This window comes from Seriola dumerili, unplaced genomic scaffold (assembly GCF_002260705.1).
Source record: "Seriola dumerili isolate Sdu_G_001 unplaced genomic scaffold, Sdu_1.0 BDQW01000088.1, whole genome shotgun sequence".
Lineage (NCBI taxonomy): Eukaryota > Metazoa > Chordata > Actinopteri > Carangiformes > Carangidae > Seriola > Seriola dumerili.
In genome coordinates, this window is record NW_019174343.1 from 13,849,108 (window position 1) to 13,865,291 (window position 16,184).

The window sequence follows — 16,184 nt, forward strand, 5'->3', positions numbered from 1 at the left end:
CATAAAATGTATAACATAATAAATTTGTGATAATAAATAAATAATAGAATGAAACGATATTAAAATCAACTGAAATCAAGTTTTCCAGTAATCCAAGAACCACCTCATCATCACCAAACCATACCAACCATAACCTTCAGAATCATAAAGGACCATGGGGGCACATCAGGAAATGGTACTGTTACACTTACAGTATTTTCTTCCAACCACAGCTCAGTGCTTCTTTTTCCTTTTCCCAACAGGAAACTAAAACTTTCCCAGTGTAGCTGTATAGTTCTTCCAATGCCTGTGCATGTTTACCCAGTATAGCGTAACAAAAACAGCATTTCTCTCAACCTTAGTGGCGTTTCTCCCATGATGCATTACTTCATATCAAATACTGATCTAATACAGTCTTTAGTACTTCCATGTCAAATTTCTAGTAAGTGCAGTGCACAGAACTAATATACATACAGGTGAATGCACAAGAAATACATTTACAGATCTGATGTCACATTTTGAATTAATTTCTAGTGTTAAATAGCAATGACTTATGTTTTGAGGTGGATCTTCAGTTTAATGTTAAATATAATTCTTCCACCGTCTAAAGGACAGGTAGATGTACTGTAATAAACAAGGCAGTGAATGATTTTTGTCCAAATTATTGACCCACAGCTGCTGCGCCACAGCTCACACTCAGTCCACATGTCACACAGGATCTTTGTTACTCAGCAATGTGTTTTCTAGAAATTACTGCCTACGTGCCCTGTGTTGTTCACTGGCATCAAACTAATGACTATTACAAAGTGTTTGATGGGTTAGACCTAATCTGATGCAGCTGATGGTGTTAAAGGAGATTTAAATGCTTGGGTAGGCATCGTGTTAACACAAAAAGAAACAAGTGATTTTATGGATATAAACTGGATTCTCATTAATTAGCCTAAATAAAATCAACAAATAGGCACAGGTTGCAACTTGAAACCTTTTATTGACAGTTACAGACATTGTTTCAAAATGTGTAAATTAAAATAAATACAGAAACTTACCAAGTTTACAAAATGGGCGATATATCACTCATAAGTTTTAGATGTAAAATAAAACAAATTAAAAGACAGAAAAAATTGCATTGTGCCTACACTGATAAATTGTTGCATATCTGTACATTTTAAAGACAATACAGTCAGATTTACAAAGCCTGAGTGCCAGAATGGCCTATACTTTTCAGATTTTCAGTGGTAATTCCTATACAGGAATAATTTCAAAAGCTGCCATTTTTATAGGAAAACCAGATCACTAAAAGCTTTTTACCATAAGCACTTAATAAAATACAGTTTGATCATATATGAACAGTCATTATCTACACAACTCCTGTCACAGTAGCTAATATAAGGACTTGGAGGTATATAGAAGTATCTCCATGTGCCAGTCTTGGGACTCTGCTAATACTCATTGAATAATTACAGCCACACTGTATGTCTCAGACTCAGAGAAAAATGTTAACTGCTGCTCTCAATACATTGTAATGACATTTAGCAGGAAATGCAAATGCTTGCATAATTCAGGACAGCACAGGAAATTGCTGATAAACTGCGTGTACTGTGCTGTATTTAAGAAGTTGCACAAGATCAATTTATAATCCAATTTAGGAAGGGGTTAACCAGATCCAGATGAAATTATCAGCTTCAAAATACTGGCATACTATTCCATGATATGGAAATGGTCTTACTCATTTAACGGATAAAAATTAAAAGTCTGCTTGAATATGTGTTGAGAGATCAAATTGGCTGTCGTGGCCTCTGTGCAAAATAAGTGCTTAATGCGTGATTTTTATTTTTAAAAAAAACAAACAAACACAAGTATTAAATAATGGAGTTACACCGCGCCCAAGTGGAAAACCTCAGTGATGAGCCGCCACTCTCTCATCCTTCCGTTCATTTGTCCTTTCTCCACATGTCAGCCTCCTACAAACGAGTTACAGCGTACGGAAGGGCTTTGACGCTTTGAATGTGTACGAGAGTTGAACGTTCCACTCTGACATTGATCCACTGTGTGCAGCAGCTCACGGTTTTCACATGTTATACTCCGCCTGCTAGTGCTCCAGAACCACTGCTGAGAGACTCACGTTCATGTTCATTGTAACTGATCAGCTCAGAGAGTAGTCCACGTTTCGATAAACTGGGGGCTAATGGACATTTTCAGGGAACTAGAACGTCCGTCATAGGCTTCACGCGAACCCCTTCTGGATACTGGCTTCACATCAAAAATCTCTCTCTTTTAAAAAAATAGAGTGGCATTTAGCACAATGATATTGTCATGATATCATGACTTCCTTCCTTCTGTGCCCAATAGCAGGCTACTACTACTAGTAGTAGTACATGGGGCCACAATTACTAGTACTTGCACCCCATAAAATGTATTAACATATAAATTTGTATAAATAAATAAATAATTAGAATGAACTGATTTAAAATCAACTGAAATCAAGTTTTCAGTAATCCAAGAACCACCTCATCATCACCAACCATACCAACCATAACCTTCAGAATCATAAAGGACCATGGGGGCACATCAGGAAATGGTACTGTTACACTTACAGTTATTCTTCCAACCACAGCTCAGTGCTTCTTTTTCCTTTTCCCAACAGGAAACTAAAACTTTCCCAGTGTAGCTGTATAGTTCTTCCAATGCCTGTGCATGTTTACCCAGTATAGCGTAACAAAAACAGCATTTCTCTCAACCTTAGTGGCGTTTCTCCCATGATGCATTACTTCATAGTCAAATACTGATCTAATACAGTCTTTAGTACTTCCATGTCAAATTTCTAGTAAGTGCAGTGCACAGAACTAATATACATACAGGTGAATGCTACAAGAAATACATTTACAGATCTGATGTCACATTTTGAATTAATTTCTAGTGTTAAATAGCATGACTTATGTTTTGAGGTGGATCTTCAGTTTAATGTTAAATATAATTCTTCACCGTCTAAAGGACAGGTAGATGTACTGTAATAAACAAGGCAGTGAAGTGATTTTTGTCCAAATTATTGACCCACAGCTGCTGCGCCACAGCTCACACTCAGTCCACATGTCACACAGGATCTTTGTTACTCAGCAATGTGTTTTCTAGAAATTACTGCCTACGTGCCCTGTGGTTGTTCACTGGCATCAAACTAATGACTATTACAAAGTGTTTGATGGGTTAGACCTAATCTGATGCAGCTGATGGTGTTAAAGGAGATTTAAATGCTTGGGTAGGCATCGTGTTAACACAAAAGAAACAAGTGATTTTATGGATATAAACTGGATTCTCATTAATTAGCCTAAATAAAATCAACAAATAGGCACAGGTGCAACTTGAAACCTTTTATTGACAGTTACAGACATTGTTTCAAAATGTGTTAAATTAAAATAAATACAGAAACTTACCAAGTTTACAAAATGGCGGTATATCACTCATAAGTTTAGATGTAAAATAAAACAAATTAAAGACAGAAAAAATTGCATTGTGCTACACTGATAAATTGTTGCATATCTGTACATTTTAAAGACAATACAGTCAGATTTACAAAGCCTGAGTGCAGAATGGCCTATACTTTTCAGATTTCAGTGGTATATTCCTATACAGGAATAATTTCAACAGCTGCCATTTTTTTAATAGGAAACCAGTCACTAAAAGCTTTTTACCATAAGCACCTTATAAAATACAGTTTGATCAATATATTGAACATCATATCTACACAACTCTGTCACAGTAGCTAAATAAGAGCTGGAGGTATTAGAAAGTATCTCCATGTGCCAGTCTGGGACTCTGCTAATACTCTTGAATAATTACAGCACACTGTATGTCTCAGACTCAGAGAAAAATGTAACGTGCCTCTCAATACATTGTAATGACATTTACAGGAAATGAAATGTTTGCATAATCAGGACACACAGGAAATTGCTGATACTGGTGTACTGTGTGTATTTAAGAGTGCACAAGATCACAGTTTATAATCAGATTTAGGAAGGGGTTACCAGATCCAGAGAAATATCAGCTTCAAATACTGGCATACATATTCCATGATATGGAAAATGGTCTTACTCATTTTACGGATAAAATTAAAAGTCTGTTGAAATGTGTTAGAGATCAATGGCTTGCTCGTGGCCTCTGTGCAAATAAGTGCTTAATGGTGATTTTTATTTAAAAAAAACAAACAAACACAGTATTAAATATGGAGTTACACCGCGCCCAGTGGAAAACCTCAGTGATGAGCCGCCACTCCTCATCCTTCGTTCATTTGTCCTTCTCCACATGTCAGCCTCTACAAACGAGGTTACAGGTACGGAGGGCTTTGACCTTTGATGTGTCGAAGGTTGAACGTCCACTCTGACATGATCCACTGTGTGCAGCAGGCTCACGGTTCCTGTTATAACTCCGCCTGCTAGTGCTCCAGAAACCACTGCTGAGAGACTCACGTTCATGTTCATGTAACTGATCAGCTCAGGAGAGTAGGTCACCGTTCGATAAACTGGAGGCTAATGACATTTTCAGGAACTAGAAGCGTCCGTGTCATAGGCTTCACGGAAACCCCTTCTGGATCTGGCTTCACATCAAACTCTATTAGGATCTAATGAGATCAGAAACGGAGGAAACAGATTTACTACAGGGTGACTAAAATTTAAAAAAAAATAAAATAAAGTGGTCATCATGTGATAAGTGTTGGTGAGTGACTCTTAATTGAAATACCTTGATTAAATAATCAAGTTAAATCATTAGGAGCTGCATTTGCACAGTGACTTAAAATTCCTTCTTTTAGTTTCTCACATTATTCCAAGAAAAGGTGCAGCAAACTAATGTGCTGGTAATACAGCAGTTTATGAAAAAAATATATGTTTAAACATTTTTGAATGACATGAAAACAGTTCAAAGCTGTTCTGAATATATGCATTGTGACTGTAATGTACAGTAAATCGATCTGGATTTACTACCTTTTTGTTTATTTCATTAAAACTAGAGACTCAGTCTGGATTAAACCCAGGTTTGGCTCCTCCTATTTTAAAAAGCTACTAAATTCAGTCAAAGTCAACTCACCCTTGCAAGAGCAAGATAGAGCTCCAGCTCAGCAATACGACGACCTATGCAGCTGCGTTTTCCCACCCCAAACGGTACAGAGGCGTATGGGTGATGAGTGTTGTCCTTGTTCAACCATCGATGAGGCTGGAATTCATCTGGATTTGGAAACACTGCTGGATCCCGTGATGTTGCAAAGTGGCACAGGGTGATCAGAGTCTGGATGGAGAGATTTTATCATCAGATATGTGTTGCATTGCAAAGATGAATAATTAACATAACACATCACAGGGTATGAATGTGCATTTCCAGTGCATTCAGAAGGTATTCAGACCGTTTCACTTTTTTAATATTTTAGCATAGAGTGTAGATTGATGGGGGAAAAAATCAGTTTAAACGATTTTAGCATAAGGCTGTGACAAAAAATGTAAAAATGTAAAAAAAACAAAACAAGTGAGGGTGTGTGAATATTTTCTGAATTCACTGTATTTGCTCAACACACTCACATTTTTAGGGATGAGGTAGCCTCCAACCTGGATGTCTTTCTCTGTAATTACTCTAGCATTTGCAGGAATAACAGGGTACAACCTGAAAAATGAAAAATGAAAGCATGATTAGCTTGTACATTAGTAATAAGATGATTGGCAGGAAAATAACAACAACCTCTTGGTTTATACCTAAGCACTTCTTTGACTGCGGCTTTCAGGAGAGGCATGCGAGCCACATCTGCCGCCTCCGGTATCCTTCGACCCTCCAGTACAGTCAACACCTCGTCCCGGAGCGAGGCCTGCACCTCAGGGTGACGGGACAGCTCATACAAGGACCAGGACATAGTGCTGGAGATCTGAAATGTGAGAGTAAGACATCAGTTTGAAAAATCTGTTGTTCAGGATCCGGTGAAGAAGAGGACAGAAGGATCGTACTTACCGTGTCGACTCCTGCCAGAAGCAGCTCCGTGACGTTGCTGTAGACAGTCTTCATGGGCAGGCCTGTCTTGGACAGGAAGTAGGTGAGATAACGACCCTCCACCTTCTCTCCACGAGCAACTTTCTCTGCTTCGGCTGTCAAGCGCTGGTCGATGTAAGCTTTTGCTACAGGCACAGATATTAGGGGCCATTATGACAATGAAGGTAAATGTGAAATAAACTCCCTCACTCAAGGATACTGCACAGTGTGTGTTTTCTCTTATACTTAAGGTCTGTTTTCCAAATTCAAGGAAAAATAACACAACTGTTTGGTTGATTACAACCACAATTTGATCATCATGACTGGTGTTCAAGATCAAGACTTCACATTTGTTACAGTGCAGATGGTCTCATAGTGCGTGAGGGTTAAGGCCTTTAATCTCCTGCTTCCTGATCCAGTGTGGGTCAGCGTGATTATTTTAAACATGTTCAATTTTGACGTCTCAGATCTGGATAAGTCTTAATGTACTGTAAGAGTGAGTGGGCCGACAAACCCAGTGCTAAGTGGAAACCAGCAACAGCCAATGGGGACTGAGCAGAACGGAAGGAATTTAATTACATGAATTGTGGAAAGACATGCACTATGTTCCATCCCCATGTTTGTTTTGGTCGCATGTTGTAGTGAGGTGCTCACTTGTGTGGTGCATCTTTAGTTTGAATATTAACTGAGGCTTCTGTGTTTTGTATTTGTATTGTTTACAAGCAGGCATATATCGTCCTGCCATTTCCTAATACCGAATTCAAATGATGCAGTGGGAGAAATAACCTACCAAAATCAAACATGTAGTCCCAGCACTGACAGAAGATGTTCCAGGGTTTAGGGAACAGCTGGTGCAACCAGCTTGGCATGGCCATTGTAAGAAGCGTCATCACAAACATGGTGTTGATTGACTGGATGAAACGCTCTGTCTCTTCAGGAACAACCGGATCCAGGCAACCAATTCTGGATTCAAACAACACAGAGGAAATGCCTGTTGGAAAAAAAAAGAAAGAAAAAAAATTAAATAAGGAGTTTGTTGTTTGTTTGTTGTCAGCTGCTCCATCATAATAACAGAGCTCAGAAATAACTCTATGGTTACATTAAGCAATACTAAGAAACAACAATATAACAAAGAAGGGGCAGGGGGAGGGAGGGGAGGGGGGGGGGGGGTTGAAGAACATGGATGGAATATTAGCAGCTTTAAAAGTGGAATCAAAATAACCAACATGCAAAATATCTTTGATGGGTTGATGTACTTATTTCTTTAAATTGTTGACTTATACATTTGTTGTAAATACAAGCCAGAAAGTTTAAATTGTTTGGATCTTTCAGAGTAGACTATGAAGGGTTAACTGGTGACAATGATAGGCAATTAGACAGTTGTTTTCCTTTGGCAACATTTAGTTTCTTCCTATATGTCACAGTCTAGTTCTTGGCCCAGCTTCCATTCAACAATACAGTCATTTTGGCGATGGTAGAGTAAATGTTTGAGATATATGCGTGCGACCACGCAGGATTGACTCTGTGTTTAGTCTGCGAAAACCTGGGAGAGGAAAATGAATGAATGTAGGTCTCTTTTCCTGCAGGATTAACTGTTCAGGTGCCTTGAGGCTGAGAGCAAGTTTCATTTTTTTTTTATTCTGATCTGTGTATCCGCAGACCATTTTCTTTCTTTCTCAAACTGAGAAACTTGATCGCAAATATGTGGAAAGTTCTGCCTCTTAAATCACATTTGGAAAACCATGTACTCAGGAAAGGTGCAGTGGTGGAAAGTAACAAAGTACATTTACTGAAGTACAGTTTGAAGGTGCTTGTTCTTTACCTGAGCATTTCAATTTTACTACTACTACTTCTGCCCAATTTCATTTAGAGGGTTTATTGTTCTTTTTACACTGTTACATTTATCTGACAGCTGTAGGTACTTAACATACAAAACATATGATCTGTTCATAAAATATATTGCAGTTATAGGTTAAACTATTCAGAAGTATCTAAAGTAGTTTAAATGAGTGTTTTAACATTAAATGATGCTTACACAGTAATATATCAATTACAATTACCCAATAAATACAGTATAATGTTTATAATAACATAAAACTCCATTCTGGCCATTCTACTTTATGAGTACTTTTACTTTTGATGCTTTCAGTATATTTTCCTAGTAATACTACTGTGTTCTTATTTAAGTATAACTTTACTTTACCTGTAATGGAGTATTTTAATTTTGCAGTATTACAACTTTTATTCATGTAAAGTATCTGAATACTTTCCACCACTGTGAAGGTGAGATGAAGGTTACTTGTTGCAGCTCTAAGGTGGAATGTTGAAATTATCATAGCATGTCAGGCTTTGACAGGCATGTATGTTTCAAATGTCAGTGATATCACATGTTATTGCTTTCTGCATGCGGCTGGCACTAATTACCAATGTTTACATGGTGTGGTGCACCCTGTGGTGATGCATGACATTTCCACGCATCAGACTACATGAAAACTTACCCTCAAGGCCGAAGCGATAGAACTCGCTGGCGATATCAGTGACGAGGCCTTGAGGACGTCTGCTGAGGCGAAGTTTGGCAATGAGGTCACTGACCACGCTGTTCAGGGTTTTGTCATAGGCTTCCACCGCCTTTGGCCGCAGCATGTGCTTCCCCAGGAGACTTCTGACCGCCTGCCACTCTTCCCCCTCACTAGGAACACACACAGAGTAAGGCTGAATACTGACAGGCATCTGTGCATACAGCTGAATTGTAGTACTTTATGGTTTCAAGAGGGAGCGTCTAACTGCTGCTTTGAAAGGGTTTTCTCCACTGTACTTCATTCACAATCAGCAAAAAAACAAACTTGACACCTGATATATACATTCAGTATACACAGTAAGACAGGAAATAATTGCAAGTTTTGTAAAGTCTAACTTCTAAATATTACACTTTGTTTAATCTTAGTTTGTAGTTAAAGCAATTACTTCTTTAGTTATGATTTTTGGATTTCCTGGATCAAAATAGTTTCATGTAAGTGAATCAAATAAGTTGAGGAGAGGATGGTCGATGTCTGAGCGCCTCATCTTTGTTGTAGTCACTCATCTCATTTACATCACATACCACATGTTACATTTGGTTTAACATTGTCTTGTGATTTAGGGTTTCTGAGAGGGGACAGGACAGAAAAGTTGCCAAAAGTCAGAATACATGCAAGTGGTTATGCAACACTCACGATGTCAGGAGTCCGTAGTGATGTCCTCTGAGCTTCCTGTAGTCCTTCCAGGAGGAAAGGTCAGAGCGCATTGGGTGCTGGCCCTCCTGCCTCAGTACCTGCTCGATGAGCGCTGGATCAGCCACGTGAACTGTGAGGATGGGGCCGAAGCTGGCCTTCCACATCGGGCCGTACCGCTGCACTCCTTCCAGCTGGAACATGAGACAGAGGCTTGACCTTGTAAAAACACTGCAGGCTAAAAGATGACTGGCATCATCTTTGACTGCACTCTCTTTTAGTTCAAAGCCAAGTGCCGAAATAAAGATGCCTGCAGGCTTTTCTAAACTACTAATGATTAGATAATTTTCAGTGAGGATAAATAACTTAGGCACAGTTTGATCAGCCAAATCATATTTACTTGGCAGACATGTTGATAGAAGATGGGTAAATTACTTAAGTTTTTTACAGACCTACTGCACAGTGGATGAGCAGTAATAGAAAAATCAAAGAAAAAACAATGAGTGGAGAAACATAGCTAATGCAGATGCTCCCACACAGGTGCACTGCATGGTACATAGATGGCAGGAGCTTCAGTCACTAAGACTGCTCAGCTGGCTAGTGTTTCAATAGGAACAATCACTTAAGTGACATCTGCATTTGGATCTATGGGAAAGACGTCAGTAAGCAGGGTCAGATGTTGTGGTCGAGAATGGTACAGGCCTGGATGCTTGACCCCTACAGTGAGGGGATCCAGGGGCTCTGTTATGCTGCGGGGGGCATTTTGCTGGCATGTTTTGGACCCACTTGTCGGCTCAGAGGATAGGATCACTGCAAATCAATACAAAGTTGCTCTGAGTGAGCACCTTTATCCTATGATGAAACATTTCTATCCTGATGGGAGTGGTCTCTTCCAGGCTGACAATACCCCCATCCACAGGGCACGAGGGGTCACTGAGTGGTTTGATGAGTTTGAAAATGATGTGAATCATATGTTAATGCTTTCGCAGTCACCAGATCTCAACCCAACTGAACTGGGAGATTTTGAACCGATGTGCACACCACCACCATCAAAAAAAACAAATGAGGGATTATCTGGGAAGAATGTTGTTCATCCCTCCAGTAGAGTTCAGAGACTTGTAGAATCAATGTTAAGGTGCATTTACACTGTTCTGGCAGTACAACATTTGATGGCCCAACACCTTACTAAGACACTTTATGTTGGTTTTTCATTTGTCACCCGTCTGTATTTTAAACATTATAAATCAGTGGATACAGAGAACAACACCGTCCAATTACTTCTCGAAAAGGAGGTTTTTAGATTAAAGTCCCCCTTCGCTCACTGCTTTTATACTGGAAGGCTTTTTTTCCCATTCATCTGCTGTGCTCACCTTACATCTGAGTATGTACCGGCTCGCTTTGTAACATCTCATCTAGCTTGAAAGCCAATCATGGTGCAGTATGCAGCTTACACAAGTGGGAAACCTCCAGTGCACATGGACTTTTTAAGTGAAGTAGGAGACATTTTGTGTCTAGTGAGTGAACATTTGCATATTTGTAGATTTTTCACTGGGGTTGGAGGAGCAGCCTAGATGTGTTTATTAATAAGTTTTATCTAGTAAATTTAGGATCTTTGTGGAAAAAAACACACAAATTATTACTCAAAGCAGAGTTTTTCTAAATATCTTAAAACATATCTGGAGGGACTTTTTAAGCACTAATATTCAAATAAAAAAATGCAGCTCATTCTTTACCGCTACAGCCACCTATCAATCAAATAAGTTTTTTTCAGAAATCTATTAATAATGCCATTGAACCACCTGTCTATCAGTATTTTTTCTTCACCTGTCCACTATGATGCATCCGGAGCTGTACGCAGTTCTATTAAAAATGCAGGCATTGTAAATATTCTCTTTAACTTGATCCATGTTGAACTTCATCATCCTACCTGTAACTCGTGCAGCCGTGACAGCCCCCGTTTGGCGAACAAGTCCCAGGCAAAGCTGGCGAACGACGGTCCGGGCATGTAGTCCAGCGTCCTCACCGCCTGCTGCTTGGTGCCCTCCGGACCCGCTGATGCGCCCTCGGCCCATCTCTCCATCCACTTGACCAGGGGGAAGGCGCTCCGGCCGGATACTCTAAGAGCTTGCTGCAGCATCTTTCTCACAAAGATCATGGAGCGGTGGCCGGACGCGGATCCCTTGGTTGTCGGGGCTCATTTTGGTTTCCCCGTCTGGAGCCTCTATTTATAACGCGCGACCTGCTCCGCGAACCTGCGGAGATAAAGCTGTAAATTTTCTTATTCTGGGCCAATCATGGGTGTAAATTCAGCGCAAGCCCCGCCCGGATGAGACTGGGAAGGCGTGAGCTGAGAAGAAGGTGTGTCCAATCAGAGGGCTGAACTCAGACCATCCCAGAGACAGCACACGTGGAGGTCCTGGATGAATAATACATGACTTCCCCGTTACTGTTCAGGCTTATCTCTCCTTCTGTGAAGCACTTTGCTCTCTGATAGTGCAGCAGACTGACATATTTAGAGCGATCACGCACTTGTGCATATGTTGTCTTGTGATCTTCAAGGCCAATGTTATTATAGATCCAATGTATTTAAAAGAGAGAAACCAGGTCTGTTTGACAGAGATAAGAGGGCTGGAGGTTAGTTCCACCTTAAAAAGACAGATCAAAACCAAGCAGAAACAGTCACTCTAAGTGCCACAAATTTTGACTTGGCCATGCAAACTAAGTCCCATCAATAGGCTATAATAAGAATAAGTTTGTAGAGGGTGTACATCCACAAAGACAGTGGAACATTATTTTAAGTTTAAAAAGGAAAAATAGGCAGGGATTCCCTGTCTGTTTTCCAGACCTGCTGGTGCTTTGTTTACCCAGCTATAACCAATTCTTTTTCTGACTTGGTGGCTTTCCTAGCGAGGGAGAAAATCCTGACCTGATTTCATTCAAACTGGAAGTTGTCCAAAGCACCATGTGTGTGGACTGTGAAGTAACAACCCCAGGGCTGTACTCAGAATCTGCTTTGACATTTGATCCCACATTTCGTATGCTCTAACTAGAAATCTAGAGATCACCCAGTTTCAGAGAAACACAGAGGAGCGACCGGCAATCCTGAGCTATAAAATAATGAGGCATAATGGAAAGCATCTGCAATTCCAGTGGGACGAGTGTGTTTCATCTCTTACTGTACTTTTCATATCCACTATCATATATTCAAACATATCTATTGCTTACAGGATGAGCCTCTAATTTTCAAGAAGGTCCTGACATGATATCACATTTGATCAACTATTGGGAGGTGCACAGAAAACATGTAAAAGGCTAAAATAGGTTAATGTCAAACCATCAAAAGAGAATTTTTTATAATTTCTCTAGACACTGAGGGATCAGAGAGACAAATCTGATCAAAGTGGATTAATGAATACTTGTAAATACTGTAAAAACTGCTTGAAATAAACATGGTCATTAAAATGAATATATTCAAAGTGAATATAAACATAAATACATCCATGTAAACTATTGTAAATAACATTTAAAAGTAAAAAGATGGGACATAGTAAAATTTATGACACACAATACCAGCATAATTCAAAATAGGCAGCAGCAACTGGATGACAGGTTTTTCCCTGACATTAAAAGAGAAACATTGCCTGGACCTGGATGCCTGGACCTCAGTTTCGTTTTTTAATATCAGCACAAAGATTATTTAACTGGCTGGCAGTCAAACTGGCTATTTGACTGGCTGTTTAGTGCCAAGAAACACATGCAATCCTATTGGGTTTGATACTGTACTTTTTCAATGATGATTGTGTGTAATTTTTCTGAAATATATGATTAATAATCATCCTGCTACCTATAACCCCAATAAAACATCTTAACCATTTTCAATCATAAGTTATGATGACAATATATCAGCCAAATGCTACAGTCTTACAGGTGCGTATATAAATGTGTGCACCCTGAAGGAGAAAGAAATATGGGTTGGTGCTTGAAAATGAGCCCGGCAGCCTAGAAGTAGTTCCAAAAATGACATATTAGCTTTTTTCTCTCTCTCCTTATAATGATGTGCAGCATAACAGCAGTCCAACATATTATTTATGCAGGAGTATCCTGTAGATTTACTACAGTGTTACAGGCCTGTGCCCTGTGATGTGCACACTTAGTCATGAACAGGCAGCGAGGAGTTTTGCTAAGTGAAACAGTGATTCAGAGAAATTTATTTCAGAGAAGTTCTTCACACTGCAACATCACATGTCCTGCCAATCTGCTGCCAGGTTAAAGGGTCACTTCTGACATGATGCATGACGTTTTGATTTTAGCAGTTAGTTGGTGGTGTGGGATCTAGTGCAGAACACTTGCTCATTGTGTTTTGATCTTTATTTTCTGGGCTAATCTCATGTGTCTACAAAGGTCAAGTAAAGTGTGCATGGTTTATCTGGCTGGGGGCTAAACTAAATTTGTGCTAAAAACCTGAACAACCCAAGTTGTTCGATGCTTCTGGGCTAGTTTTGGTGCAATTTACATAGACCTACTGGTGTGCATTTGTCTGCATGGAAAGATAGGATAGAAAATATCAGGAAATTTACTCTAATAGGTCTGCTCTGCAGACTGGCAGGTGCAAGAAAACTATACACATAACAAAAGCATGAACAAGAAAAATAGCAGCAGAAAGACACTGACATAACAAAGTTAGATAAGACTGCACCTTGGTGATCATAGTTAACGAACATGACATCGATACAAACACTTGACAACAGCTCCAGCTGCATTGAGCAAAACCTCAAGGGGAAAAGGGTTGAACTGGGAGACCATTTTAAAGTACTTCAGCAATCCCCACAGATTTGACCTCACTATTTACAGTACATGACCTGAACATGTGATTCAGACTTCAGATTTCAACCTGTGATGTTTGGTAATGACGATGAAAGTGCAGCATAGAGCAAAGATCAAGCCCACTGTCAGAAAACGTCTATACACGAGACACATACACGAGACTTCCTGAGTGGAAGATGCCGAGTTATCATCAAGAGAGAAAGATAAACAGTGACCTCTGAAATTTACATGAACACATAAACAACTTTTAAACAAGGTCACCTGGTTTAAAAGTTGGTCTTATTCAATACACTGCAAACAAATCAAACCCAAGATATTTTATCGGTCTGCTGATAAGAAATTTGGATTTTTTGACATCAGGCTGCATACATAACTGCAATGAAAATGTATGTCAAAAAACTCTTTGCACTTCTTGCTTTTAGCTTTTCTAGGAAAGATGGCACGAACGCTCAGATACTCATCTTGAAGACCACACAAGAAGCTGACACAAATTAAACTCTCCCCAAAGCGCGACATTTTTAATTAATCTGTCCCTGCCTGAGGAACTGGGGGATTAATAAGATATTGATTATGAAAAACATAATAAGAAATCCAATGAAAGAATGGCTTCTTTGTGCTGTCGTGCAGTATGGACTGATGTGGCCCAGTTATAGATCATGCTATAGAGTGTGGCGGGGATAGCCTGAGAGGTATTTCCCTTTACTGTATTGGCCCAGTGCCCAGAAGGGGCAGACTCCCAGACGAGTGTGTTAAAGTTCATGGCTGCAGTCTGCCTGTCTGGGTGGTATCAGAAGACTGTCTTTACACACACACACAAAGGTTTGATTGTGTATCATGAAGGTATCTTTTCAAGGTGGAGGTTTGTGCTTACAAAGTGAGTTGTAATTTCTCATATAACTCCTCAAGACAGTCCAGTTTCTAAGTCCAACACACACACACACACACACACACACACACACTGGGAGGGTGTTCTCAGACTTTTGGACCCCACTGTATGTATATATTTTACTGTAATTGTAGGGGCATGTAATTGACATATTGCATTCCCTAGCCCATTACCTTACCCTTAACCATTACAACTGAATGCCTAAACCCCTACCCCCAACCCTAACCTGATCCTTACCCTAAAACCAAGTTGTAAGTCTCAAACAGCCATCTGAACTCGTGCAGTTCAGTACTTTATGGATATGTGTATATGTGCCCGGAGGTGCACACCTGTGTGTGTCGTGGTTGTGCTAACTGTTGTCCCTCAGTGAGTGTGTTTTTGATTTATGCCAAATCTGTTTATCCATTAGTTTTAGATGACTATAAACAGTTGAACCATTACTTTTACTATTACAGCCTCTCTGCTCACTTGCCTGACAATTGCCCAAATATCCATTTTAGAATTTACTGTACAATTAGTTTATGATAGCCTTTGGGAATCACAACATTAGGACAGTCGGTAATCAGTCAAACAATAACCACAATTTCAGTGATTGAGACAAGCTCTAATGGGTGAAACTGGCTCAGAGTCCTGGAGCATTCATTTATACCTTCATGTTGTATTAAGTTGCTCTTCACTGCTTGGAAACCAGTTCAGGATTGAGAGTGATTACAGAGTCACTTACAACTACCAACTGCAACAATCTGCCAAATGCCCCAACAGCTGCTTGTGAACATACAGCATATGATGATGCGGTAATGAAGAATAAAACTAGAGCAGTGAAATTACTGAATAATGATTTTTATTGACATATATGCGGTAATTGATAAAGACTGTGCAGTTTTAAAAAAAATTCCTTCATGTTGTGAATGAATGTGTGTTTAAAGTGTGGTGAAGGACATCTGTTAAATTAAGAACACATCTGGACGCCAGATGTGCCCTCTCCACCTTAGTGATGGCATACATGTGATTGATTAAAGACTTTCTTTGTTCCTGAGCCCTATGTGACACACCTACTGTATGTAATGACACAGAAAATTCTCTGCAATGATTTTTCACTAAAATCTATAATATACGCTCCGCCTGAGAGTCTGCGCAGGAAAACCAACGAAAGAGTGAGTGTGAATCATCCTTTCGTAGTAGTTACATCAATAACATCAAATCACATCTGTTGGATGAAGCTGTACATAAGCAAAAATGGTTTTAAGATAAGCTGCTTTCCTCCACATTCTTCCCGGCCAGATGTA

The 16,184-nt window shown here is 39.6% G+C and overlaps 1 protein-coding gene across 1 annotated transcript; it reads right to left on the reverse strand.

Moving 5' to 3' along the window:
- Positions 1-4,477: 4,477 nt before the first annotated feature.
- On the reverse strand, positions 4,478-11,343 carry LOC111221905 (25-hydroxyvitamin D-1 alpha hydroxylase, mitochondrial). Its single transcript, XM_022745499.1, has 9 exons — positions 11,116-11,343; positions 9,192-9,382; positions 8,478-8,668; positions 6,770-6,970; positions 5,962-6,125; positions 5,712-5,878; positions 5,541-5,622; positions 5,056-5,253; positions 4,478-4,591 (listed from the first exon to the last, which is right to left on the reverse strand). Exons 1-9 carry the CDS (start codon positions 11,341-11,343, stop codon positions 4,478-4,480), a joined length of 1,536 nt encoding a protein of 511 aa, XP_022601220.1.
- Positions 11,344-16,184: the final 4,841 nt, after the last annotated feature.

Excerpts from the sequence above, each read along its gene's own strand:
- LOC111221905 (XM_022745499.1), bottom strand. The coding sequence starts at position 11,343 with ATGATCTTTGTGAGAAAGATGCTGCAGCAAGCTCTTAGAGTATCCGGC. Across the intron at positions 9,383-11,115 it reads CACGGCTGCACGAGTTACAG|CTGGAAGGAGTGCAGCGGTA; the intron begins GTAGGATGATGA and ends CTCATGTTCCAG. Across the intron at positions 6,126-6,769 it reads GGACTACATGTTTGATTTTG|CAAAAGCTTACATCGACCAG; the intron begins GTAGGTTATTTC and ends CTGTGCCTGTAG.